Source organism: Neovison vison, chromosome 11 (assembly GCF_020171115.1).
Source record: "Neovison vison isolate M4711 chromosome 11, ASM_NN_V1, whole genome shotgun sequence".
NCBI classification, from domain to species: Eukaryota; Metazoa; Chordata; class Mammalia; order Carnivora; family Mustelidae; genus Neogale; species Neogale vison.
In genome coordinates, this window is record NC_058101.1 from 64,750,404 (window position 1) to 64,777,661 (window position 27,258).

Genomic DNA, 27,258 nt, shown 5'->3' on the forward strand with positions numbered 1-27,258 from the left:
AGCCACCCAGGCCCCCCTCTGTTTTGAGACCTTTTAAATTGTCATTTATGCAGCCTGGTCTTTAGGATAATTTGGGTTAGTTTTGTGTAGGAGAAAGATACTCAAGATGATCCAAAGGTCCCTCTTTTTTCTGTAAACATCTGGAGAATCAGATGTTGAAGAATGAAGTGAAGCAAGACAAAAAGCCTTTGAGTATATACAGTGGTGCTCTTTCTTTAAAACTCTTCTAGAGGAGCACCTGGGTGACCTAGTCTGTTATACATCTGACTTTGGCTCAGGTCATGATCTCAGGGTTCTGAGATAGAGCCCTTATCAGGCTTTCCACTCAGTGTGGAGTCTGCTTATCCCTTTGCCCCTCCCCCCACTTGTTCGTTCTCTCTTTCATTAAAAAAAAGGCTTGAAAAACTTTTGGACAATTTAGTTAAACCCAAATGAAATTTAACTTCATACTGACTAAATTTCACATTTAGAATGAGTGTAACAGTTTGAAATTTGGGTGTTTGCCAGCTGTATTCTTGAACTTGTCAGGCAGATGTTAGATGGGTTTTGCCTCGGTTTGTCAGACCCTTCCACTGTTTTGACCATGTGGTAAATCATAACCCAAAATAAATTTTAATTAAGAATCATGAGCCAACATACCTAGGAGTCTCCTTTCAGTTCAGAACTAGAAATAGAGTCTCTCCTTTAGTGGAATGTTCATCCCTCTATCAGAGGCTTGCTTCTTAGGGAGAAGCGGCTTAGTTATGGCCCAGTATTCTGTACCGGGGTTCTCTGGTTATAGTTGTTCAAAATACAGAGAATGGACACTGGCTCCAAGAACATTTAGACCTGCCGTTATGGTGCAGGGAGAGCCATCTTGTGCTCTGTCTCAGACCCTGTTACTGGGATCCACTCAGAGTTCTTACCCAGACCGCTGCCAGATAGCCTGTCAGCAGCAGACTTACCAGTGTCTGCTCTTCTCCGTGGTCCTCTGCAGTCTGAACTAGAGAGAGTGAAAAAAGATCATAACCGCTAGTGACTCTAGGGATATGGCCCATTACTTAGTAATGATATGGTGTCAGGTATTGGACAGGTTCAAGGAAGAGTTCTCATAGGGTTTTAACCAGCTCTGAGGAGAGCTTGGGAGTTTAGTGTACTTCATTTTGCATTTATATGCTGATTTTTTTTCTCACTCACTTCTTGAATCCTTGCACTTGGCTAAAGAAATGTGAAATCTCTTAGTGACAACAGAGAGAATCCTGTGGTTGGCTGGGTTGAAACCTTTTTTTTTCTTTTTTTCTTTTAGAGAAAGAGAGCTGGGAAGATGCGAGGTACAGAGGGAGAGAGAAAATCTCAAGCAGGTTCCATGCCTGTCATGGAGCCTGACACGGGGCTCGATCTCACAAACCTGAGATCATGACCTGAACTGAAATCAAGAGTTGGGCACCCAACAGACTGAGCCACCCAGGTGCCTCTGATTAGTTTATAATTTAGTTCCATGTGGTCAGGGAATGTATTTTCTATGATTTTAATCCTTTTAAGTTTGTTGCAACCTTCTTTAGAGCCCAGAATTCAGTCTTCTGTCTGATTGATGGTAATGTTGCTCTAAATCCTTATTGATTTTCTGTTTACTTTCAGTGATTGAGAGAGGGATTTTGAAATCTAGTACAATCACGGATTTGTTTATTTCTCCTATCAGTTTTCACGCATTTGGAAACTCTGCAACCAGGTATATCATAAATAGGACTGTCACATCCTCTTGGTAATTGACCTCTTTATCATTATGAAATGACCTTTACTTCTGTTAATGCTCTGTTCTGAAATCTGTCAGATATTAATGTGGACATTCTACCTTGTACTTGTACTAAAAGAAAGATTTACTTATTTATTTGAGAGAGAGTGTGTGAGAGGGCCAGCTAGGGGGAGGGGCAGGGAGAGAGGGAGCGAGGGAAAGAGGGAGAGGGAATTCCCAAGCCGACCCCCTGCCAAACACAGAGCCCAACGCGAGCCCTAGCCCAGGATCCCAAGATTCCAACCTGAGACAAAATCAAGAGTCAGCTACCATCTGACTGAGCCACTGGGACCCCTCCACCTTGCTTTTGTTAGTGTTGGCATGGTGTATCGTTTTCCATCCTTTTACTCTGAACCTATCCATGCCTTTATATTTAATGTGGATATTTTTATAAGTAGCATGTATCTGGGTCTTGCAGTTTTAAAGTCTGTTCTGATTTTCTCTGCTTTTTAATTGGTTGGTTCGACTGTTTACATTTGTTATGATTATTAACCTCTATCATATCACAGCCTGTCTCCAAGTGGTGTTCTACCATTCCGGGTAGTAGTAGTAGATTCCCCCCTCCAGCCTTTGTGCTCTGTTGCGCTCCATTTTGCTTCTATAGATATTGCAAATCTCATAAGATATTGTTACTATTTTTGTTTCAATAGTGGAATTATCTCTGAAAGATACTGAAATAATAATAAGAATGTAGTTATACTGTTTCCGCTACTCTTTGTTCCTTTGAGTGGATGCACCTTTTGTTCTGGTGTCATTTTACTTCTGCTCCAACATTTCTGATGGCTGTCTGCTGCTGCTGCTGGAACCCTCCAGCTTTGGCAAGTCTGAAAAAGTCTTTGTTTCACCTTTGTTTTGGAAGATTTTGTGATGAGTATAGTTTCTAAGTTGATGGGTTTTTCTTCCAGTCCTTAAACTTTTTTTCCCTGATTATCTTCTCTGCATGTTTCTGACAAGAAGGTTGGTGTCCTTATTCATCCTTTGCTGTGTTCTGTGTAGTGTGTCTTCTTCCCAGCAGTTTTGAGCTTCTTCCTTTTACTCTTTGTTTGGACAGTTTTGCTGCAGGAAGCCTAGGTGTCAATTTTTTTATGTTTCTTGTGTTTAGAGTTTATTAAACTTCTTGAATCTGTGCTTTTAGCGGTCATCAATTTTGGGGAAAATGTTGGTCATTATTTTTTTAAATATTTCTTGACCCCTTCTCTTTCTCTTCCAACTAAATGTATGTTAGATTTCTGAAAATTGTCACCCAGCTTGCCGAAGCTGTGTTATTTTATTCCTTTTCTCTCTGTGTTTCACATTGTATGGTTTCTTTTGCAGTTTAAGACTCTGGACTCTTTCCTTCTGAAGTGGCTAATCTGCCATTACTCCATGCTGCCTGCTTTTCCTCTCTGATATTGTAGTTTTCATTTGTAGATGTTTGACTTTCAATCTTCTATAATTTCTGTTCATCACATATATGGCTTTTTGTCCTAGTAACTGCTTCAGAGTCCTTTCTGCTAATCTGACATTTGTATCAATTCTTAGTTGGTTTCAGTAAGTTTATTTTTCTCTTAATTTCTGCTTCTGCTTTGCATGTCTGCTAATTTTTTATTAGGTGCCAACCATTGTAAATTTTACTTTCTTAAAAAAAGATTTTACTTGCTTGAGAGAGCATGAATGAGGAGAGGAGTAGAGGGTGAAGAAGAAAGAGGGGGGAAAATCTCCAGTAGACTCCATGCCAAGCTTGGAGCCCAATGTGGGGCTCAAGCCCATGACCCTGAGATCGGGACCTGAGCCAAATCCAAGAGGCAGATGCTAAACTGACTAAGCCATCCCGGCGCCTCTAAATTTTACTTTGTTAGGTGCTAGGTATTTTTTGTGTTCCTATAAACTTCTTGAGGTTTGTTCTGGGACCATAGTGAAATTAGAAATAGTTTGGTCCTTTCAGGTCTTTCTTTTAGGATGTGTTAGGCACATACTGTTTTCTGTCTAGGGCTAGTTGCTTCCCCTTTTAAAATTAGGAGCCTTCCGAGTACCCAGTGTCCCTGAACTTAGGAGGTTTTCTGGTCTGGCTGGTGGGAAACGGTGCTGTTCCTGGACATGCTGAGCATCAAGTCCTGTTTCCTCCCAGGCTTCATGATGACCCTTTCTGTGCTCAGGGAGTTTCCTCCCGTGCATGCCCTGATTAAATGATGAGTTCTTGAGGCTGCCCTCTGCTGAGCTCTGGTGCTGTGTGCTGTGAGCTCAGGCTGCTGTTCGGCTTTGACCCAGCTGCTTCCGCTGTTGCTTCGTCTGCCCTCAGTCTTGGTTGATCTTCACTAAATGAGTACCAGCTTGTCAGCTTGCTTTAGGGGATGTCCCCCAAATTCAGTGTATTGTTTAATTGACAATCTGTATGGCATCCCAAGATTCAAACATATTAAAGAATTAATGAAAAATGTTTTAATTTTGAGAGTCAGCTGGAAAATTTCAGCAGGTGAAAATTATAGAAAAACATTTGCTTTATCTATTTTCCATAATTCAAACTTTTTAAAGTTTTTATTTATTTATTTATTTATTTATTTATTTATTTATTTATTTGACAGAGAGAGAGAGGGAGAATGAGAGTGTGTACACAAGCAGGGGGCAGTGGCAGTAAGGGAGAGGAAGAAACAGGCTCCTGGCTGAGCAGGGAGCCTGATGTGGGGCTCAGTCCTGCAGACCCTGAGATCATGACCCAAGCTGAAGGCAGATACTTCACTGACTGAGCCACCCAGGCACCTGTGTTTTCCATAACTCAGAAAAGACAGTACGGTGGAGAAAATTTTAAAAAATAGTATATACACTAATGACAACTTAATGTAATAACTTAAGTCATATGGTAGATATAAACATTTTTCTTTATATTTAATGTAGATAAAACTTACTGTGTAGTTATCATGAAATGCAAGAAATGAAGTCTTAAATCTGATGAAGAGTCTTTCAGACTTCATGTTTTATTAACAATTCTTTAAAGTCACTGTTTTTTTTTTTTTTTAAAGATTTGTTTATTTGTCAGAGAGCGAGAATGAGTGAACGTGCACACAAGAGCACAGTACACGCAGTGGGAGAAGCAGGATCCCCACAGAGCAAGCAGCCTGATGTGGGACTTGATCCCAGGACTGGGGGTCATGACCTGAGCTGAAGGCAGACACTTGCTTAACCAACTGAACCACCCAGGCACCCCTAAAATCATTTTTTTAAGAAAATATTTATTATATTTTTTAGAGAGGGAATGCATGAGTGGGGTGGGTGGCAGAAGGAGAGGGAAGGGATCTCAACCAGACTCCCTGCTGATCAGGGAGGGAGCCTGACAAAGGACTGAATCTCATGACCTTGAGACCATGACTGGAGCCTAAATCAGGTGTTGGATGCTTAATGGACTGAGCCACCCAAGTGCCCCTGAAAGTCACTTTTGGTAGCCCTCCTATTGTCTGCTAAAATTCATGCACAATCTGAGCTGATGAGATTTCCTGTCGCTGTGGTAGTTTCCATCTTCTCCTGGCATGAGTGATTTAACAAGGCCGTTAGATTAGTTTGACGTACGAAAGTAGGTTAACTTAAGGGAAAAAGCCATTAAGAGCATGACATCCTTCATGCAAGTAGGCAGACTGTCAGTGGAGGTATAGTAGAATAAAGCAGGTCTAACCATCCAGCCCGACATGGCTCTGAGCCAAATCCGTGGTTTACCTTAACTTTTATGAAGTAAGTAGTGAGCAGCCATGCAAATCTTACCCATATGAGATGATTGACTACGATTGAGAACTTCAAGTTAAAGGACTACTTTTTAACGATTGTTTAAATGGAATTACTATGCAGCTGCTTGTGTCTGTGAACACTCAAAAACGAACAACACTCAAAAACGAACAACACTCAAAAACGAACTAGTGATTTGTTACCATGCAAATTCTTTCGGCATTATGGATGAACAAAATTTTGTTAGCTCAGTCTCTTGAGATAGCAAAATAAGCGTTGGTATGATGGAGCACAAGCACAACAATGTAGATTTTGGAGTTTCTCTTTCTTTTAAATGATATTAAGCTTAAAATTTTGAGATGTCACATATTTTAAAATGTTAAACATTATAATAAAAAAGAAATCCGTGTTCTAAGATACCAAATTTCAAAAAACAGTTCATTTGGATTTTTTCCCCCCAAAAGATTTGTAATTTATATCTATATATAATGCGTACCTTTTTTTTTCTCTCTCTCATTTTTGTAGGTTCTGCCGGAGACTTCCATTTGGCCTCAATGTGAAAGTAGAGTAGAAAATCACATCTACATGTGTATTGCTATCAGAATGTTGATTCATTGGTCATGCCTGAAGAGGGAAATTCTGTCCTAATGGCTGACTGCCAGCGAAAATAGATGCTTATCCTAGATGTCAAGCATCTCTCCTTTTTACTGGAGTGAAAATCCCCTCCAGATACCAACAGAACATCAACTGCAGAAAATGCTTCACATTTTAAGGATGTCAGCAACCTAAATTCATGCGCCCTGTCTGCACAGTAGCTGTGGATGGTTTACCATCTGAAAGCTCCTCAAGCTCTTATCCAGGCCTCATATCTGTTTCTGAAATGTCTCTGCTTCATGCTCTGGGCCCAGTGCAGACCTGGCTGGGGCAGGAGCTGGAGAAATGTGGCATCGATGCCATGATTTATACCCGCTATGTCCTCAGTCTTCTGCTGCATGACAGCTACGATTACGACCTGCAGGAACAGGTACTTCCCCCTTGTGCTTTGGGACAACTCCCGGTTGTGTCTGCATGTTTGACTTTCTCTTCCTGGAGTGCTTTTATGCTGCAGGACAGGCTTGTCAGTGTGCCGACCACACACTCCTGTCCTGTCAGGGGCTTAGGGGAGTGGTCCCAGCTTAGTCCAGCTGCTTGCTCTGGGGGGAGACCTCCTCCATGTGGACCGCACCCTGGCTCAGCTCTGGTTGTGGGCAGGGCAGATTTGGGGACCTGCCTTGGAGGAGCGCTGCTCTCTGCTGGTTAGGCGCCTCATACGGGACTACTGGGCCTGGTGACCCTTGTGTCTGTGATCCTTAACATGCTAGGGGTGAGTATTTCCTTTTCATGTTAAATTGCTGGTTAACCAAAGTGTGTGTTATAAACCAGTGGACTTAGAAAGCTGAGTAAAGCACCTAACAGTCAGTGTAAGTCATTGTAGGTCACCCGTGAGTCAGCCATTACGCATTTTATGTGATGGTGGAGCCGAGTGGAAAGTGAGAAAGTAAGCAAATCTAGGTTCTTGAGAAAAAAGAAGAAAAACCAGTACTAGTACCACCCTCTGAGAGTTGCTTCTGAAAGTGAGGTCTGCCCAGAGGACAGCACAGTTGTCACTGGTGACCACAGGGGCTCTGGGTGGCTTCTGTGTGCAGAGTTCACGTGAAACCAAGTGCTTTGTGGCTGTTTTTGTTGTTTGTGTTTTAAACCATTGTTGCTAATGCTGAAAGCAGGAATAAAGTTCCACTGACAGAACAAGTGGCTTCACCCATCCAAACCACAGAAAAGCCTCCAAGTACTATAAATCGATCGTTTCCGCACTGTGTTTAGCGTTCGTCATGCATCAGCTGTATGGAGTGTGTCCTCTCCTGCTGGTGCTCCTTACCCATCCTAGCTGGATGCGGCAGTGTGTTCCCTGCTTATAGGATGCTTACTGCCTTGGCTGCTGAGAAATAAGATTCGTGTTTTCGGGGGGTTGAGTTATAACCCAATAATCAGAAAACATGTCGTGTTGGTAATCACTATTTTGTGTAATTTCCTTACTAAGGCTCTACTATTTCCTGTCATCTTCCCAGTAAATGTAACACTTAGGACTGTGTGTTAACAGTATCCGCCTGGAATATTTTATCACCACCAATAAGTTTATTAGCACAAAGTATTGACGTACTGCATGCTGTAGGGCATTGAGAAGGGAAGGAAACCCGGGCCTATCGTGTGAGTTATAGTTGACACCTCTCTGATAAGATGTGTTTGTGATTCCTCTGGTTCCTTTCTTAGGAGAGCCTGAGGGTCAGGGGCAAGGCAGCTCTCCGTGCCCACCTTGGTCCTCCTTCCAGAGTGCTGCTTTGTCTTTAGGGAGCAGGATAGATAAAAGTTAGCGAAAACACATTGTGTCTGGAGTTGCAAGGAAAATCCAAAGGGAAATAAAGGCTCCTAAAATACTCTTGCCCTCAACCCAGTGCTGAGTCCTGTGCGGATGGGGAAGGTCAAATTGAAAATAATACTTGTTTTAGTAAGGGGTGGCCTAAGAGGTCAGTTAGCCCTGGTGATCCTTTCCCATGACTCTGGGGGAGGATGGGCTCACTGTATCCCCAGAAGGAGAATTTAGGCTCAGAGCCGAGGCCAGTCTCTGAGCCTTGCCCACCTTCCGTGGTTCAGACGCCGGTCAGTTGTAGTTCTTGATCCCTGGGTCAGAGTGTGGTAGCCTCGCTCCTCATGTGGAGGTCCAGAAGACTCTCCTTTGGGGATCTGTTTCCTTGAGAGTTTCGCCCCTTCTGTCCATGAATGAGTCTAATCTTGACTTGCATGTGACTAGTTTTAGGGCTATTGGTGCTGCTACGAGCCTTATCTGCCACATATAATCCCTCATTTTTCCTAATCTTGGTTAAAACAACCCTACAAAGAGCTTCTGAGTCCTAAGAAACAGATTATGCACAGGTCTTTGGTCTCTGCTGCCCCTGCCCCAGATGATAGGATAGGAGAAAGGCCGACCCGCGATGGTCCTGTGAGGTGAGATGCTCAGCAGAGTTGCACAGGGTCGTAATTGCAGCGGTGGCATTGCTGGTTCCTGGGCGGCCCTGGAGAGAAGCACCTCTGACGGGTAGACACTGGGGATGCACTGCAGTTATTTTTTGTTCTTGTTTTGTTTTTAAGATTTTATTGATTTATTCAATAGAGAGAAAGAGGGAGAGAGAGCATAAGTGGGGGGAGCGTCAGGCAGAGGGGGAAGCAGACTCCCCGCTGAGCAGGGAGCCTGATATGGGGCTTGATCCCAGGACCCTGGGACCATAACCTGAGCTGAAGGCATACGCTTCACTGATTGAGCCCCCCCAGGTACCCCCGCAGCCACTTTGTTTCCACAAATTCTTCTTTCTCTTTCTCCTTCCTTCCTTTCTCCTTCGGCTCACGATTACCATGCTCTGGTAAGGGCACTCGCAGCCCCTTACGAGCTCGCTCCCTGTCACTTTCAGATGTAGGTAGGAACCCCAATTCTAACCTGTCCTGTGGGGCGAGGCCCCTGCGGCTGCGCCTTATGAGGCCTCTGCTTGCTCCCCCACGTGACTGCGTCCTCTGCTTCCAGATTCAGTGTTTCTGCTGGAGAGCTCGTCTTCGCAGCTGTTAGAAAGTATTGTCTTTCCCAGGGATTTATAAGGACTTTGAGCACAGAAATCAGATTTTCATCTTCTTCTTCGTTTTTTCAAGATTTTACTTATTTGGGAGAGAGAGGAAGAGGGAGAGGGAGAAAACGCACAAGCAAGGAGTTGGGGGAAGGCAGAGGGAGAAGCAGACTCCCCCACGGAGCAGAATACCCAACGTGGGGTGATGCCTGGACCCTGAGATTGTGACCTGAGCCTAAGGTGGATGCCTCACCGACGGAGCCCCCCAGGCGCCCCCAGAGACTCATCTTCTTAAACATTTTTGACTTATCGTGAAAGAATTCCAAACATCAGAGTGACAAAGCAGGACAAGGAACTCTTGTGTACTCTACTCAGTTACCTGTTGCCCATATTTTCCTCCTTTTGCTTTATTTCTCTCATTTTGATACTCACCCTAAATAAATCAGCATATGTTTCTTAAGACTGGACTTTGTCTTAGATAGCCGCAATAAAAAATTCAGGAAAGTTAACACCAGTGCGTTAGTATATGACATAAGTCCTTGTTCCCATTTTATCCGTTGTCCCAGTAATTTCCTGCATCACAGCGTTCCCCTAGTTCAGGATCCAGTTGAAGACCACACACGGACTTCACTGGTTGCTGGTCTTGACTCCTTTAATCTGGGATAGTTCTGTGTCTTAATTTGGGCTCACAGCTTTGACATTTGTGAAGATAGCAGGCCAGCTGTTTTGCAGCCTTTCCTTTAACCTTGGGTTCGCCTGATGCTCACTCCCATTTAGCGTCAGTGTGTGCTGATGGCAGTGAGGTTTCATGAGCCTGGGGTTCCCTTTTTTCCCCTGTGCCACAGTGAACGCAAACATCGTTCTGCTTCGTGGTGGCAGTGCTGGCTTGGTGACGTCTGCCAGATCTCCACTGTGAAGCTGACCACTCTTCTCTGTGTAACCATCCGGTGGCCGGGGCGGGAGACTGGCACTTGGGCTGTGCCTGGGTGATTCTGCCAGATCACTTGTACCTGGTGATTTTTCTAGCTCCGTGGTCCCTTCTGCATTCACTAGCTGGCCTTCCTGGATGAGGGGAACGCTGGCCCCATCACGCAGAGAGCGCCGCAGCAGGCCCAGGGCAGCGCTAGCCGTGTGCCCTGGAGACTGTGGTAGCCTTCGCTCCATAGCTTGCAGGTGAGTAGTAGTATGTTCTTCTTGTGTGGACACGGACGTTCAGAGGAGTTCTGGTGATCTTCTGAGGCCACACAGTACTGAGTCAGAGTATAGATTCATGCCTGCCAGACCCAGATCACGTGCCCACTTTTATGTCAGGGAGTGTTTTGTTTTTGTTTGTTTTCATGTATAACAGATAATTATTGAACATTTCCTCATAAAGGCAAGCTTTAGAAACCACGTGGAATTGGTTTAATTTTTTTCTAATGTGCTCATGATTTGTAGAGGTGGGGAAAAAATCCATTTGTATTAGTTCACATTTGAATTAGGAGTTGAGTCCCTGCGAAGTAAAAGTGAGAGCCATGGTAGCATGCACTGCCAGGAAACTCAGAGCATGAGGTCTCTGAGTGTTAAACTGGATTTAAGTTAAGTTCTTTCAAAATACACACAGACACACAGGTTTTAAGTATAAGCAAGTTTCATGCCCAGTGCACAGCCCAGTACAGGCTTGAAGCCATGACCCTTAGATCAGGACCTGAGCTGAAATCCATCCAGAGTTGGACATCTAGCTGACTGAGCCACTCACCTGCCCCTCAGAAATACCGGATAGTCTTACTCAAAATTGGCTAAAAGGGAAGCTTACAGTAAAAACTGTAATTTAAAGGGAGTGGGAGTTTCCTTTTCTTGCCTCAAGGTTATGCTGGGTTGATGGTCAACGGCAAGTTCCCCATAATCTTTCGTGAGTAGGAAGAGTTATTTTAGGAAGATAGAACTGCCTTTCACTCCCTCATTTCTTAGAACTCCACATCTTCTGAATTTTCTTCTACAATTAGTAAATTAAAACTATCATCCAAGAGTTCACTGAAACATTTTTCATGTCTGTAATATTAATGTTCTCAGCATCATGAAATCTGTATCAGGAGCGTGTGATGACCATAGAGAGCCCAGCTCACTTGTGCTCACACAGAAGTGGTGGTCCAGACAAGCGTATAGCCCTGTGAGCAGTGAGCCAGCCAGAAGGTGGCACTCACCCTTCCAGCCGGCTGCCTTACCATTGGTGCACGGGAGGGACTTAGACATGGTGGTGAAGCCACTTGCCTAGCATCACAAAGCCAGTCAGCTGGGAGCATTTATTGATTAAAAACTTGAAATGTCCAGGGATGCCTGGCTGGCTCAGTGAGCCTGCAATTCTTTTTTTTTTTTTTTATAAAGATTGTATTTATTTATTTAACACAGAGAGAGATCACGGGTAGGCAGAGAAGCAGGCAGAGAGAGAAGGGGAAGCAGGCTTCTCGCTGAGCTGAAAGCCCAATAAGGGGCTCGATCCCAGGACCCCGAGGTCATGACCTGAGCCGAAGGCAGAGGCTTAACCCACTGAGCCACCCAGGTGCCCGGAGCCTGCAATTCTTGATCTCAGGGTTGTAGGTTTGAACCCCATGTTAGATGTAAGGTTACTTAAAATCTTTTAAAAAAATAAATAAATAAAAACAAACTTGGAATGTCCAGAGGCTAGGGCTGGCCCCAGTGGCAGCTTGACTCAGAGCCTTCCATAGAATCTGTGCCCCCCCACCCCCAGCTGTGAATCTTGCCTTATCTATTGCCTTTTTTCTGAGCTACATCCCTGGCCCCCCCACTCCCCTCTCCACTGCAAACTCAGACTCCCTCTTCCTGGTAGTGCAGTTTGGTCATGGTACGACTCCTGACCCAGTTACTGGGATGAGGAGACTTTGGCTGAGCTACAAGCACCTGGAGCCATGGGAACTAAGAATTGGAGAAGGTCATGCCCCACAGGTAGTCTGGGGTGATTAGGGTGCTGAGCTGGAAAAACACAGTCCTCCGGGCACCTGGGTGGCACAGTCAGTTAAGTGTGCAGCTCTTGATTTTAGCTCAGATCTTGATCTCGGGGTCCTGAGTTCAGGCTCCACACTGGGCTCTGTGCTGGGTGTGGAGCCTACTTAAAATGAAAGGAAGAAAGAAAGTAGTCCTCCCGAGTACCTGCATACAAATGCTCGTAGGTTTGGGGAGCGCACACTGGTGGTACTGCATTCTGACATTTGTGTTTCAGACAAATCAGCTCTTTGCCGTGTTATCCACTCTTCATGAGTTTGTTCTCCTTGTTTCTTTGAGGGGTTTTACCTTGCACGCCTCCTCCAAGACTGTCCTCCTGTGGTCGTCCCTCCGTCTCTGTGGTTGCTTCAGGCGTTCTTAGGATGTTAGACTTCTTGTAGGTTCTAGATCAGGAACAACCAGGGATTCTGTGCAGAAATATAAGAGGGTTTTTTTCCTTACGCTTTTTATTGAGGCCTACGGTCTGTACTGACCAGGAGAGTAATGAGTGAATGGTCATGAAGTTCCCATCTACGGAATGACACGCAGACAAACAGCACATTACCGTCAACACAGAAGCTCCCGGGTGCCCTGCAGCCTCCCTACACACCACGTGTCCAGAGGAGAAGTTGGCCGTGTGGCCTGATCTCTACTCCTTCTGGGCTACTGGCCCCTGCCTCACTAATGTGTTCTGTCCAGGACTGAGAAGTTGCCCCCAGCTCCCCTGGTTTCTCCGTCTCTTAAAGGGCCACCTTTTTCTCTGCCTCTTGCCCTGTGCCTATTACGGTTACATTTCCCAGAGGAGAAAACAGGCTCAGGTGTCTGGCTCAGATGAACCGCCCTTGCCTAGGATGGTCCCCTCACCTGTTATCAAGGCCTGGATGTTTCAGCACAGGTGTTCATGTTGCTTTGGATTTGTATTTTATCTGGCTTTTCTGGTTAGTCTGGGCAGGCGAGTTGGTCTGCGGCCACTTACCTTTCTTTCTCTCTCTCTCTCTTTTTTTTTTCTTTTTCTTTAGAGTTGTTTTGATTCGCAGTAAATTGAGAAGAGATTTCCTACATACCCCCTGCCACACACATGCAGAGCCTCCCCCGTTATCAACACCCCGACTCAAGCAGCGCCTTTGTTAGTGAACCCACATTGGTACATAATCGCCTGAAGTCCGTAACTTACATTAGGATTCACTCTCTGTGTTGAACAGTCTCTGGATTTGGACAGATGCAGAGTGAATGACATGTATCCATCATCACAGTAGCCTGCAGGCTAGTTTCCCTACCCCAAACATCCCCCGTGCTCCACCTATTCATCTCTCTCTCCCCCAAGCCCTGGCAACCAGTGGGCTCTTTACTGCCTCCACAGTTTCACCCTTTCCAGAAGGTCAGGGAATTGGGATCACACAGTATGTGGCCTTTTCAGACTGGCTTCCATCACCACTAGGTGAATATGCATTTAAGTTTCTGCATGTTTCAGAATCTCCTCTTAATATTCCATGGTAGGAAAATGTATAATATTCCACAGTAGGAAAATGACACATTTTACATATCCAGCTGTCAGTGGATGCTTGGGTTTCTTCCATGTCGTAGCTATTGTGAATGACACTGCCATGAATGGGAAACAGTATCTTTGAGATCCTGCTTTCAATTTGGTGGGGGTGGGGGTGGTGGGGGTTACATACTCAGAAGTGGAATTGCTGGGCCATAGGGTAATTCTGTTTGAAAAATTTTTAAGGATTTTATTTGAGTGAGAGAGTGCATGAACGGGATAGGGGCAGAGGGAAAGGGTGAAGCCGACTCTTCTGCTGAACAGGTAGCCCTACTTGAGGTCATGACCTGAGCTGAAGGCAGACACTTAACTGACTGAGCCAGCCAGTCACTCCTCTGTTTTAAATTTTTTGGGGAACTTCAAGCAGCTATACCATTCTACATTCCCACCAATTTCTCTGCAAAGTCACTCACACCTTTGTTTTTTGGTGTTTTGATAGTAGCCATCCTGATGGGTATGAGGTGGTATCTCGCTGTGGTTTGATTCGTATTCTCCCTGATGATCAGTGATGTTTGAACATCTTTTTGTGTGCTCACTGGCCTTCTGCGTGTCTTCTGTGGAAGATTGTCTTTTCATGTCATTTGCCCATTTTTGAATCGGGCTGTTTCTTGGTATTGTTGAATGTTGGGAGTTCTCCATGTGTTTTAGTGTTAACCCCCCCATCAGAGACATGGCTGGATATATTTTCTCCCATCCTTTGGGCTGTTATTTTCAATCTGTGGAGAGCGTCTTTGATGTACAGAATTCAAAATTTTTCATGAAGTCCAGTTTGTTTATTTTTTCTTTTGTTGCCAGTGCCTAAGAGATCACTGTCAAAACTAAGTCCTGAAGCTTTACCCTGTGTTTCTTCCCAGAGTTTATAGATTTAGCTGTTACATATAGGTCTTTGTCCACTTCTGGTTAAATTTTTGTTTATGGTGTGAGGTACGGATCCAGTATCATTCTTTTGCAGGTGGATGTCCAGTCTTCCCAGCACCATTTGTTGAAAAGACTGTCCTTTTTCCATTGAATGGTTGTGTCACCTTTGTTGAAAATCATTTGACACATGCACAAGAGTCTGTTTCTGGTCTCTCTGTCCTATTTCTTTGGTCTAGTGCCTGTCTTTTTGTGAGTACCACACTGTTTTGATTAGTGTAGCTTTGTTGCAGTTTCTTTTAAATCTCCTAATTGAGTTGTATCTTCTAGCTCAGAGTCCATCATTGTAGAAATGTAGCTGCATTATCACATTATTTGTGTTCCCAGAGGTTAAATAAGAATATCCCAGGACTGATTGCTAAGTGGGACTGATGACTTCTACATTGGGCACAGCTCATTTATTCCTGGAACTGCTTGTGACCTGCTCTTGAGCACATCTCCACCTGGGGAAGCTAGCATCTGCAGTGTTCTCCTGGAAGACTGTTGTCTTCTTTAACGATAACTACCACAAAACTGGATCTGTCCTGGGTTGCTCGGGTGTCTCACCCATATGCTGTATTTCAGCATACATGTACTCAGCAGACCCTGATTAGGTCAGCCTTATACATAGGGAATATGACAATACAGTCAGAGCGGGAGTTAGCACTGTGGGTGGGCCCACAAGTTCCTGTCCACAGACTCCCTAAGATACTATAATAAAAATGTGTTTTTTTGGGAACTATGGGGGTAGAATCTTCAAATGAAATAGAGGAAAGGTTTTGAATATAATTGCATTTTTATTACTTTTTAATAAATAATTGCATTTTTTAAATGCACATGTCTGCTTTTTTATTCAGCAGGTGGTGATGTGATGTGCTAGACACTATGATGGGTGCCAGGAATCCAGGGCTGACTAGGGATAGTCCTCCAGAGACAGCCGCTAGTTTTGGGATCTGTGAAACACTGGCTGTGCAGAGCTAGGGACACTGGATGGGGGACGGTGGCAGTAGGAGTGACAGAGGAGAGATCTTTGAGCAGTTGAAGGAAGAAGGAAGGGAGAGTGCATGTGAGGTCACAGAAATAGGAAGGGCCTGTGCTGGGAGGCCACAGAAGAGTGGGGTGGGCATGGGGAATGGGACTGGGCAGGTGGGCAGATCCATCCTTGATGAACTGGTGTGCTGTGGGGGGGGAGTTGCACGCCCCCCCCCCAATTGCTGGAGACGGCTGGCACTGCAGGATGGCGTGTGTGCTGCTGGGTAGACTGGTTGGGGTGCTGAGTGCAGGGAGGCCAGTGAGGAATTGTTTCTATTGACTGAGGACCTAGCCGGAATTAACCTGAAGTTATGCTTACTTTTTAGAGGCAAGTCTCCATTCTTTTGAACAACAAGAAGAGGATTTATTACTTAGGCCCTTCCTCAAATTCTAGCTATATCTTCTATTCATAAGCAGCCAAAAATTTAGCCTAAGTTGGCTTACGAGGGGGAAAAGTCTCCTATAACTGAATTTCCAGAAGTAGGGCTGGCCCGAGCCTGTTTCGTTCAGAGCTTTCCCGGTGTCATTAGAGCTGCCCTGCCTCCCTGCCTGCCTCCCTATGGCAGCTTGCTGTTCCCGCCAGCTCCCAGGGACATGGAGGGCGCATGAAAGTGAGCGTAGGTCTGGCATCCGAGGATGTGTTCCCCTTTTCTTTTCTTTTTTTTTTTTTTTTTTGCTCATTTTCAAGTGTCCACATCTGATTGGTCGCATGCCGGTATGAGCCAATCTTTATGGCTAAAGGAATGAAACACGCGGATTTGTATTAAGCTAGTTAGAGCCTGAAGATGGGGGCGGCACCAGTCCCATTCAGATACTTCACGGTTTGGGTTTTTCAGGGTGCTGTTAACAGGAAGGTGTGGGAGGTAGGGGTGGGTGCCGAGCAGCCAGCAGCAGACGTCATCACCCCAGCTGTATTTCAGAATGGCGTGTTCTTTTTCTTCCTCCAGTTCCTAGTGTTTCCGTTTTGACAGAAGGCAGCCAGAGAAAGTCAATCAAAACCCTTGCCTTATGTCACCTCACAGTAGCGTCTGGAAAAGTACTTGGTAATAGATTTCCAAGCCGAGAATGTTCTTTAGCCGTATCTTCTTTTGGTACTTGGTAATGTTTTCTGTCTTTAAGATTACGACTTCGAGAAATCATCCTTGATTTTACTGAGTTTATCAAGGAGATGTTTGGCACACAGTCAGTATTTTATGTTTGTGCCTAAGTAGATCTGTAATGAGTATAGCATTGGGGACTAAAAATAATAACCTAGAAATATCTTGAAGTGTCTTTTTATACTGTGTTCTTTTAAAAGCTGATTATTAGCTCAGTGCTATTGTTTAAGAAGTCGTAATATATTCACACAGTACAGGAAGCCAGAAAAAGGAGGGAGCTCTTGGATATAGTAAGTGGAAGAGCCAAAAGGCTTGGTGCATCTGCTACGTTGCTTGTTCACATAGCTTTTTCTACATGCTTGATGATGTTTCTGTGACGTCACCCTAAAATTACAAGGCAAAACAGCACATTATCTGCAAAATGTCTAAAGCCATCCTCACAGCTAACATTGTTTGACTCACAAATAATGGCATGCTGCTTTGTGCATTTTCATTCTGTCAAAAGGGAAAACAAGAAGCAAGCTCCCCACTCTGGCCCGGCTCAGTGGTGGGACGTTGTGTAGGGTCACACTGTAGTGCAGCTGTGCTTTCCCACTGGCCATGGTGCACAGGGACCGTCTGTATCTTCACATCTGTGTCACTGTTCAGCTGAGAAGCTTCTACCAAACTTTGGCTTCGGGGCGACTGGTCTGCACTACAGGGACATGTGGAAAGGCAAATAGGAAGGGAAGAATCTAACAGATTTCATAAATGTCTTCTAGTCGATTAACATGTTTAGTTAAACGCATGCCTGTGGTTCATATCAGTATTTGGCAGTATCTGTGTGAAAAGACATTTTCAAAGACAAAATACACCGAGTCTTACTATAGATCAGCATTAGCATGGGCGGCTGGGAAAGGAGAAGAAAAGACCGCCAGCTTGGAAGTGATGGTTCACAGGTACCACTATCTTGTATAGAGAAAACCTTAAGGGATGGAATTAAGAAAAGTCCATTTATAGCAGTATTAAAAAGGATGGAATGCTTTGGAATAAATCTAACAGAAGAAGTGCAAGACTTGCACACTGAAAATGTCACTCAGAGAAACGAAGGAAGACCTCGTACATGGAAGGACCATGTTCACTACCAGAAGACTCCATGTTGGTAAGACAGCGGTGTCCCACGCATTGACCCACATACAGCGCGGCCCCACCAAAGTCCCCACTGCCTGTGTTGCCGAGATTTTGGCAAGCTGATCCTAAAATCCATATAGACCTCTAAAGAGATTCAGAGTAGCCAGTGAAATCTTGAAGAACAAACTTGGAGGATTCACACGTCTGTTTCAAAACTTGCACAAGGCTCTGGTAACCACAGCCACTTGGTCCTGGTGTACGTATGGCTGTAGGAAATGAAACAGTGTTCAGAAATGAACCTGTGTATTTATGGTCTAACAAGGCCACATGAGGGGAAAGAATGGTCTTTTCAATGAAAGCTGCCGAGATAGCAGAGTAGCTGCCTGTAAAGGAAGTTGGACTCCTACTTCATAACCACGTGCAAGTATTAACTCCACCTGGTTTCGAGTCATCAGTGAAAGGAGCTGAACTATAAAGCTCTTGGAAGAAAACATAGGTGTGAATTGTCACAACTTGGAGGAGGCAGTGATTTCTCAGGACACCAAAAGCAAGCAGCCTAAGACCCTAGTGGATGAGACTTTATCACAATGAGAAATTTCTGTGCCCCAAAGGACATCATCAAGAAAGTGAAGAAAAAAAAATATAGAATTGGAGAAAGTGTTCCCAAATCCTGTATTTAGTGAGAGATTTGTGTTCAGAATATATTCTTTTAAAACGGGCCACTACTTGAAAGGCTTGTTGGTGTATCTTTCCTGGACAGAAGACAGCAAGACCATGAGAGCGTGCCCCATGTTGTTAGTCGTTAGTCATTCAGGACATAAAGACCACGATGAGACACCACTTCGTGCTTGCCAAGACGGCTAAGATAAAAACCCAGGGAATGGCGAGTGTCAGGATGTGGGGGAGGCAGAACCCTGAGATGCTGCTGGTGTGATGGTGAACGAGAGCTGCTTTGAAAATCATCTGTCGGTTCTTCAAAGGGTTGAACGCACAGATGCCATGTGACCCCACCGTTCTACTCCTGGGTCTCCAGTCGGGAGAATGAAAACTGTATGTCCGTACAAAAACCTATATATGAATGTTGAGAATAGCCAGGAGGTAAAAGGGTCCAAATGTTCGTTAACGCGTTCATGGAGGAAACGCGGTGGAGTATTCCTCGGTCAGAAAAGGGAGTGGAGCCCTGGTATGTGCCACAGCCTGTACGAAGGATGAGCCTTCAAAACCTTTCCCTGAGGGGAAGAAGCCAGATGCAAAAAAGTTGGTTGATCATATCACTCCATTTATATGACATTTCCAGAATAGTCAGATGCATAGAGACGGCAGGCCAGGAGTTCCCAGTGACTCAGGAGAGAGCAGAGTAGTGATGGGAAGGGAATGCTAATGGTATAGGGTTTCCTTTGGGGGCAAGAAATAGGTTTTTTAAAAAATTTTATTTATTTACACACACACACACACACACACACACGTATATATAGTTAAGAATTTATTTGACAGAGACAGCGAGAGAGGGAGCACAAGCAGGGGGGAGTAGGAGAGGGAGAAGCAGGCTTCCCATGGAGCAGGAAGCCCGATGCGGGGCTCGATCCCAGGACCCTGGGATGATGACTTGAGCCAAAGGCAGCCACTTAACAACTGAGCCACCCAGGTGCACCTACTTATTTATATTTTTAAAATATTTTATTTGCTTGTCAGAGATTGAGAGAGCCCTAGTTTGGGAGAGGGGCAGGCAGAGGGAAAAGCCAGGCCAACCAGGCCAAGAGAAAGAATGTGCCCCTTGTAGCCTTCCTGAATGTGTTCTGCAGACCTTTATAGCAGCAACAGCCATTCTCAGGTGTTGGCCTTTGAGTTTGTATTTCATACCAGACTGGGCATCTCTGGCAGGCAGGGCCTCTGCTGTATTCATACTTATGATCCCTAGTGCCCCATAGTAGACACTGAAGTCACTACTGGATGAACGGGGGAGTCCACATTTATGGGTAGACCTAGGATGCCAGGTAGGAAACGTGAAGCCCATGCCAGATAACCTATCCTAGGTGAAGAGTGGCAGACACTCTTCCAAGTTTCTCCATTTTTGACTTAGTAAATTTTCTATTAAAACAATATCACAACTTTTTTTATTTAAAAGATTTTACTTATTTGAAAGAGCAAGAGCAAGTGAGAGATCACAAGCAGGAGGTAGCACCAGAGGGAGAGGGAAGAGCAGGCTCTCCATGAGCAGGGAGCCCGATGTGGGGCTTGATCCTAGGACTTCGGGATCATGACCTGAGCCGAAGGCAGACCCTTCATGACTGAGCCACCCAGGTGCCCCAACAACTTTTGACTATTAAACAGTATGACCTAATTATAAGAAAAATCAGAAAATAATATTAGTGTGCTTCTCCTGCTCATTGAGAGATAAGCTCCTCAGTGACCTCTTAGGTCATTTCTCTGAGACCTTCTAGTGCACGGTAATGTGTGTGCGCACACACATTCACACGAAACAAGGTTGTACTGCTGTGTAGACTTTCTCCTAGTATATTGCAGATAGCTTTGTCAGTAAGTGCACTGCGTAATCTCCTTAATGGCTGTCGTGCATATCTCATCGCCTGGATAAACTATAACTTATTTAACCAAGTCTTCCTTATTTGGCATTTAGGTTTCTGGCTGTTTGCCTTGGTTGACAACCTTGTGATCAGTACCACAGCAGCTAAGCCTGTGCGCACAGAGGTGATTATTTTGTTAGGATAAATTCTCAGAAACAGAACTGTTAGATTGAAAGTACACACCTGTGTTTAAGATGTTTTGTCAGACTGCCTCCAGAAACAACACCTGACCACATGAACTGAATTTTGAAAGCCCCTCTGTCTGTGAAATAAAACTTCGTTAGGACTTTGAATGTGTGTTACCTCTGCTGAGCTGGAATAACAGCTTCAGTGCAGAAACATGTTGATAATCTCAAGAAGGAGAAGGAGCCAGGCTCAACAGCTCACACAAAAACGAGTCCTGTGTTCATCATTTCAGAAATAGCTTTCCTACTTCCTTTGTTTTATATACTACGAACAGAATTACTACGTTTCTTTCTGCGTTTGGAAGCTTCAGGTCTGTGTTGTTACGGGTCTGCTGCTCCTCTTAGAGGACAAACCTGATCACCAGAAGATACCACTGATAAGGAATGTCAGGTTTCAGGTGTTGTCCAGCCAAACCCGTCAGATAAATGGAAATATACTGCTAGTACTTACTTGGCCATTAAACACATTTTCCCTTGGAAAACGAGTTGACACCACTCAGCCAGAAAATATGTTTTTCAGGTTCATGAGATCTGCAGACATGCCCAAGAAATTAAGGAAAGTATGCTAATAATGAGGGGTGTAGAGGGAGGGACTGTTCTCCCACTCTTATCTGGTGGCATTAAAGTAATTTTTGTGTATTGAATCAAAGTAAAAATTGGGTTACACAATTGATGGTGTATGATTTGATTTTTTAAATCTTTTTATTATTATGCTTTTCCATCTTTATCTCCTCTTGTACATATAATTGTAGCCATGTCCTGAGGGCCTGCTGTAGGCTACGCCATCTTATAAGTAATTTTTAAAATTTTGCCATTGTCTTTCTGGTCCTTTTTTTTTTCTTATTGTCTGTCCACTGGTTTTAATCATAATTTATCTAATGGAAAGCTTTTTATTTACTTATTTTTAAATTGGGTGAGACAAAGTAGCAAAGCAATTAAAAATATTACTTTAAAGTCCCAGCTTAGGGAAATAGCTGTAAACTTAACGTTTTAGAATATTCTATAGCCAAAGAATTTGTGGTAATGTTGAGGTGATGCTTACGGTTTAGTAAGTTAAGTCAAATACAATATAACTAGCATGAATTCAAGTCTGTGATTTTTAAAGCATACAGAAAAGGCCAAATGAAGCAGACCAAATAATTCAGGTTCTCACTGGGTGGTAGTATCATGGATGATTTTGCTTTCTTCCCACTTTCCAAATATTCTTCAGATTTTGATTATGGGCCTGTGTAACCAAGGGGAAAAATAAACTTACAATGCCAACATAAAATATTTTATATCTGTTGTTTTTTAGACGACAAGGTAAAGAAATAGGAATTGAACCATTTAACTGTTAAATGTTAAAATCTCGTAGTAATATATACACTCATTATCAAAGAGTGGGAAGTACAGAAGACATTTAATTGTGTATGCAGTCTGGAATTTATTTATGCTGTACTTAATTTACATACAAATGTCTGAGTTTATTACCACTTCATGTCAGTGGGTCATATTCCTTAAGATCGTAAATAAATCATAATATAATGCAAATCTGGGTAATAGGTACCAAACGAATGATCATTCCAAAGCCCTCAGACTGACTGTGTCTGTGGTCTCTGAATTTACTAGCGATGAATGCACTTGGGAGGGGAATGTGTTTGAGCATGTGGGAAGGAAAAGTGTTTGAAACTTGCTTCTTAGTTCGCTGTTCATTGAACTCTGTCTAATCTTATTTTAGGAGAATGACATCTTCCTGGGCTGGGAAAGAGGAGCTTACAAGAAATGGGGAAAGAGTAAGAAGAAGTGCTCAGACCTGACTCTAGAAGAAATGAAAAAACAGGCTGCTGTCCAGTGTCTTCGCTCTGCTTCTGATGAAGTAGGTTCACATTTTATTTCTAATGCTTAAGAGAAGAAAAAAGGGACCGGGGTGTGTGTGTATGTGTGTGTTTAAAAGTACACAAAATTCGGGTGTGTGTGTGTGTGTGTGTGTTTAAAAGTACACAATTACAACATCTTGACCAAAGAAACTTAGAAAAATAAACTACTCATTATCTTAATGCTGTAATGTGAACAGTATCACTCTTTCCTCTAGGACATTTTAATGCATAAATGAAGTTGCATTAAAATATATTCATTTAAAGTACTGTTACAATTAGAATATACACCAAATTCTGTATCCTTTTTTCCCATTAAACATGTTCCATCTTTTTACTACATTATCTTTATTCTTTGTAGTGGCTAAGTTCTATTTCATCAAATAATATTCCAACAGCAATATAATACACTTTTTATTAGTGGATATTTACTTAGCTTGCTTTTTTTTTTTTTTTTTAAGTAATTTTCTGTGCTCAGTCTCATGACTCCTGAGATCCAGAGTTGCATGCTCTCCTGACTGAGCCAGCCACTCTTTATTTTCTGTACATTCTCCCGAATATTTTCATATGTGGCTTTTCCATATTCTAGATTATTTCTTTTGGATCTATTCCTAGAAGTGGGATTGTAGTTTAGTATTTTGAGGACATCACATTTGCTTATGATTCATAATTTTTTGTTGGTTTTTACAAAATATTACAAGATTTTTTTCAAAGTAAGTTCTGTGCCCAACATGGAGCTTGAACTCGCGACCCTGAGATCAAGAGTCACATGCTGTACTGACTAAGCCAGCCAGGCACCCCGTATAAGATTATTTTATTATATCAGTCTTCTAATACTTCATATAAAATATTTGTCATGTCCTTTAACATCCTGAAAAAACATGGTTTTAGATATAATCACCCATTTAATTAATACTATGCAATTCTTTTCTTTTTCTTTATTTATTTGAGAGAGTGAGCAAGAGAACACAAGCAGGGAGTAGTGGCGGAGGGAGGGGGAGAAGCAGACTCCCCGTTGAGCAGGGAGCCCAGTGCAGGGTTCAATCCCAGGACCCTGGGATCATGACCTGAATTGAAGGCAGACACTTACTGTGCAATTTTTATTACTCATTATAAGACGTACTCTTTGAGACCCTACTATTTAGAAAATTATTTTATTTTGCTTTTAGCAGTTATTTGACACGGTGTGGTTTAAGTACCTTTTTTAAAGCAGAGTTGAATTGAAAGGATACTGTCCTCTAGAAACTTTATAATTTAAATGGGTGATTATATTCGAAAACCATTTTCTTTCAGGATGCTAAGGGACATGACAAATATTTTATGTAATATTAGAAGATAAAACAGTTACAAGAGTTAACCTCATGGCTGATGTTGGGATAACCAGGTTTGCTGCATTGGGTGATCTGTGGAGGGGTCTTCTGTGTGGCCACCGCGTAGCATGCACGGCTCCCCAGACTTGTTCAGGGCACCTCCGCTCTGTGTTCTCCTCCCAGCCGAGCTTCTGCTTGTGCACGTCTCGTGTCCGCCACTGCTGTTGCTGTTTTTCACTTCTGTCTTCCCTTTGTGACTGTGTGCCTTGGGAACTGACACCATGAGCTCCCTGGGTACTGGTCTCCTGGTGCTTGATAGCATGAGTGCAGTCTTGGCGGCGGTCCCCCTTTGTCATCCCGACCCTTCCTGTCCTCTCCCACTGGGTTCCGCTCCCTACCCCTTTGATCTTTGACTTTTGATCTCGTGAAAGTGCTGCTTCTTAGACTGTAGGATAGGGATTTGAAAGCTATTGCTCATGTGGCCATCTTTCAAACTGTTGCGTTACAACAACGGGAGCAGCAGGAACCTAGTTTAAGAAAAAGTGGGAATATACATGAAGGAAGTAGGGATAGCTCACTGAAACCAGGTCTGGGAATGCAGGGCCTGAGGAGCGGCCTCAACTGGGAACAAAATAATTGGCAGCCAGAGTCATTTACTCTAATGATCCACGTTCTCTCATTTGCTTCTTTCTCTGCTTCTGGGTCGTTCCACCTCTCTCTGAAGTCTGGCTTTCTCTGCTTTAGCCAGCATGCTGAGAAAACCACCCGCCTCCCTAGCCCAGCACCACTGCTGAAGGCTGGTATCCAGCACCGTTCAGCTAGGGAGAACTGTAATTGGTCGGACTGGGCCAGACATCGTCCACCCCCCAACCCTGGTTGGCGAGCTGCAGGGAGGGGGCAGAGTTGCCTGGGGGTCCACTCCTGGGGCAGGGGCAATGCTCAGAGAGAAGGGTGTGGTTGGATAGTTTTGCAAAAGATATTTTCTACCTGACATTGAAGGAAAAATAATTTGGAGTTGAAAAATGGCAGGTGGTTTTTTTTTGTTTGTTTTTTTTTGTTTGTTTGTTTTGTTTTAAGATTTTATTTATTTATTTGACAGACAGATCACAAGTAGGCAGAGAAGCAGGCAGAGAGAAAGGAAGGGAAGCAGGCTCCCCGCTGAGCAGAGAGCCCGATGTGGGGCTTGATCCCAGGACCCTGAGATCATGACCTGAGCCGAAGGCAGAGGCTTTAACCCACTGAGCTAACCAGGCGCCCCGCAGGTGGTTTTTTTAAGGAGCGTTTAGTTCAGGTAAAGTCTTTGAGTAAAATCAAAGCTGCTGAGTCATGCTTGAGAGGAAAATATGAGTTAGGAGTTTCAGTCTGGGAGAGGATCTTATTTCTGCTTTGGACCAAAGTTGCTGAGAAATGACTCTTGCCTTCAACTCATGGTGAAGGGAAGCGGAGTAGAAATCCAGGGTGCGGGGCGCCTGAGTGGCTCAGTGTGTTAAGCCTCTGCCTTTGGCTCAGGTCATGATCTCAGGGTCCTGGGATTGAGCCCCACATTGGGCTCTCTGCTCAGCAGGGAGCCTACTTCCTCCTTTCTCTCTGCCTACCTCTCTGCCTACTTGTAATCTCTCTCTCTCTGTCAAATAAATAAAATGTTTTTTAAAAAAAGAAAAAGAAAACCAGGGTGCCTGATGTGAACCGTGAAAGAGTGAGGAGTACAGGTGCCTTCTCCTAGTCTAACACAAGACTCCCCTGCGTCGTGGAGTACAGTACTCCCCTGGGGAGTACAGGTGCCTTCTCCTAGCTTAACACAAGACTCCCCTGCCTCATGGCACTCACATCTGGTTCATCCTCGCTGAACGTGGTGTGTGCTGGAAAGGATTTGGTGTGAAGCAGGAACAGTGCAAGCAGAGGAGAGTGGTTCTTTCCTTTGTTGCTTTGGAAAAAATGCTTTCCTTTGCTGGGAAGTCAGAGGGGGGATTTTTGTTTTCAAGTCCAGTGAAGCCGTCCGATTTGTTCTTCTCATTTTATAAAAAATTGTTGCATTGCTTTTTCCTAATGATGGCTTTTAATCTTACGAAATGAAAAAGAGCCAGGTAAGTGAATGTGCAAGGCATGTACCAGGAGCTGCGGTCATGCTTGGGAATGGAGGAAGAGAAGTAGGACATTCTGGAGCGCTCCGGCTGGCTCAGCATGACTCAGGGAGTCCATGGAAAGAACTGGAAAAAAATCCCCTTTCCTTATGGCCTATAACTTTAGAAAGAGATCACTGTTGATGTTCATAAACCGTAGGCTCTTTGTCCCTAGGCTTTTCTTTCTAGAATCTGTCTGGCAGCTTCAGTGGAAATAAAGGTACAAAGAAGTCCTGCCTAGGAAATTAGAATGCAGAAGTTTTATTTTCTGTTTTGGCCACAGTGAATGTTTGCATATGGGCATGGTGTCCATTCCCTAAATACTGAGGATGGTGACATCCATGGTGCTGGGCTTTGCTTTACCACCCAGTCACTGCCAGCTGACCAGAATCCAAAAGTCTACAATCCAGTTAAAATGCTCCTGACATAACTACATGACAGCGACATAAATGAGGCTGTTGTATTAAGTGGGTAGGTAGGGGTGCTGGTACGTGTTCAGCATGGGTTCTTTTGTCCTGACGTCCGTGTGTGTGTGCATGTGTGACTGTGCCAGGGACTGGGCTAGTTGTTTCTGTAAAAGCATCCATAGCCTCAGACTTCCCTGGGTCGTTTCAGGAGGATAGTGGACTTCCCTGACTCCACTTTGGGAAGTGACGCTGTGTCTCCTCCCGCTCTCTCCCTGCAGCAGGTTGTGCCCCCACATCACAGGACATCTCTTTGACCTGCTCAGCCCAATATTTTGTTTAAGAGACGTCACCAAAACAGTAGGAAACTCCATTATGTCAAATTTCATGTTAGACATTAAATAAAGTTGGGCAACCCCTGCGAAGACTGTGGGCAGTTGGTATCAAGATGCCTGCGCGCGCACGCACGCACATACATACATACATACATACATACATATCACCACCACCACCACCCCCGAGGAGTTTGTGACCCTTGTGGGCTTTGCTGTTGGTGAGGCCTGGCCTAGGCTGCCCTTGTGGATGGCCTTCATTTGCACCCACAAGTGACCTGCGCTTCCCCGGGCACCTGTCTGCTCCAGCACGTTTGCATTGGCTCTGCTTGGGTTGTGCCAGGCATGGCCCCCTTGTCCCCCAGATGGCTGGTTTCGTCAAGGGACGCTCTGAGTGGTTTCTGTCATCCAAGGACGGGGCGTGTGCCTGATGTTCCCTATATCCAGACCTTGTCTTGTCCTGTTTTTAGTGTTGGAGTTTGCCGACTTGTATTTTGGAATCCTCAAGTTTCCTTGGTTCCGGAATTGGAGCTTTTTATATTGTTTGGGGTTTTTTTGTTTTGTTTTTTTCCATTTTAATGAGTGATATTTCTGCTTATTCTAATGGGGCTACTGAAAGCTGCTCCGCAGCTGGTGTGTCGTCACCCAGTTTGGGTGTTTGTGGAAGGCGAGGCGCCGCACCAGGGCCCTGTCTAGGGAATGAGGTAGG

General features: G+C 44.2%; 1 protein-coding gene across 3 annotated transcripts in view; it reads left to right on the plus strand.

The window, feature by feature from the left end:
• Positions 1–27,258, plus strand: part of KIAA0232 (KIAA0232 ortholog) — an 81,282-nt gene that overhangs the window by 24,742 nt on the left and 29,282 nt on the right. Inside the window, exons 1-3 of one of the 3 annotated variants that reach the window (XM_044267832.1) lie at positions 1,614–1,708; positions 5,987–6,485; positions 22,248–22,385. In XM_044267832.1, the coding sequence (XP_044123767.1) occupies positions 6,255–6,485; positions 22,248–22,385 (369 nt within the window). In that variant the 5' untranslated portion in view covers positions 1,614–1,708; positions 5,987–6,254. Of the gene's footprint in view, positions 1–1,613; positions 1,709–5,986; positions 6,486–22,247; positions 22,386–27,258 lie in introns of those variants that run through there. The other 2 variants (XM_044267833.1, XM_044267831.1) reach the window with 2 other exon arrangements.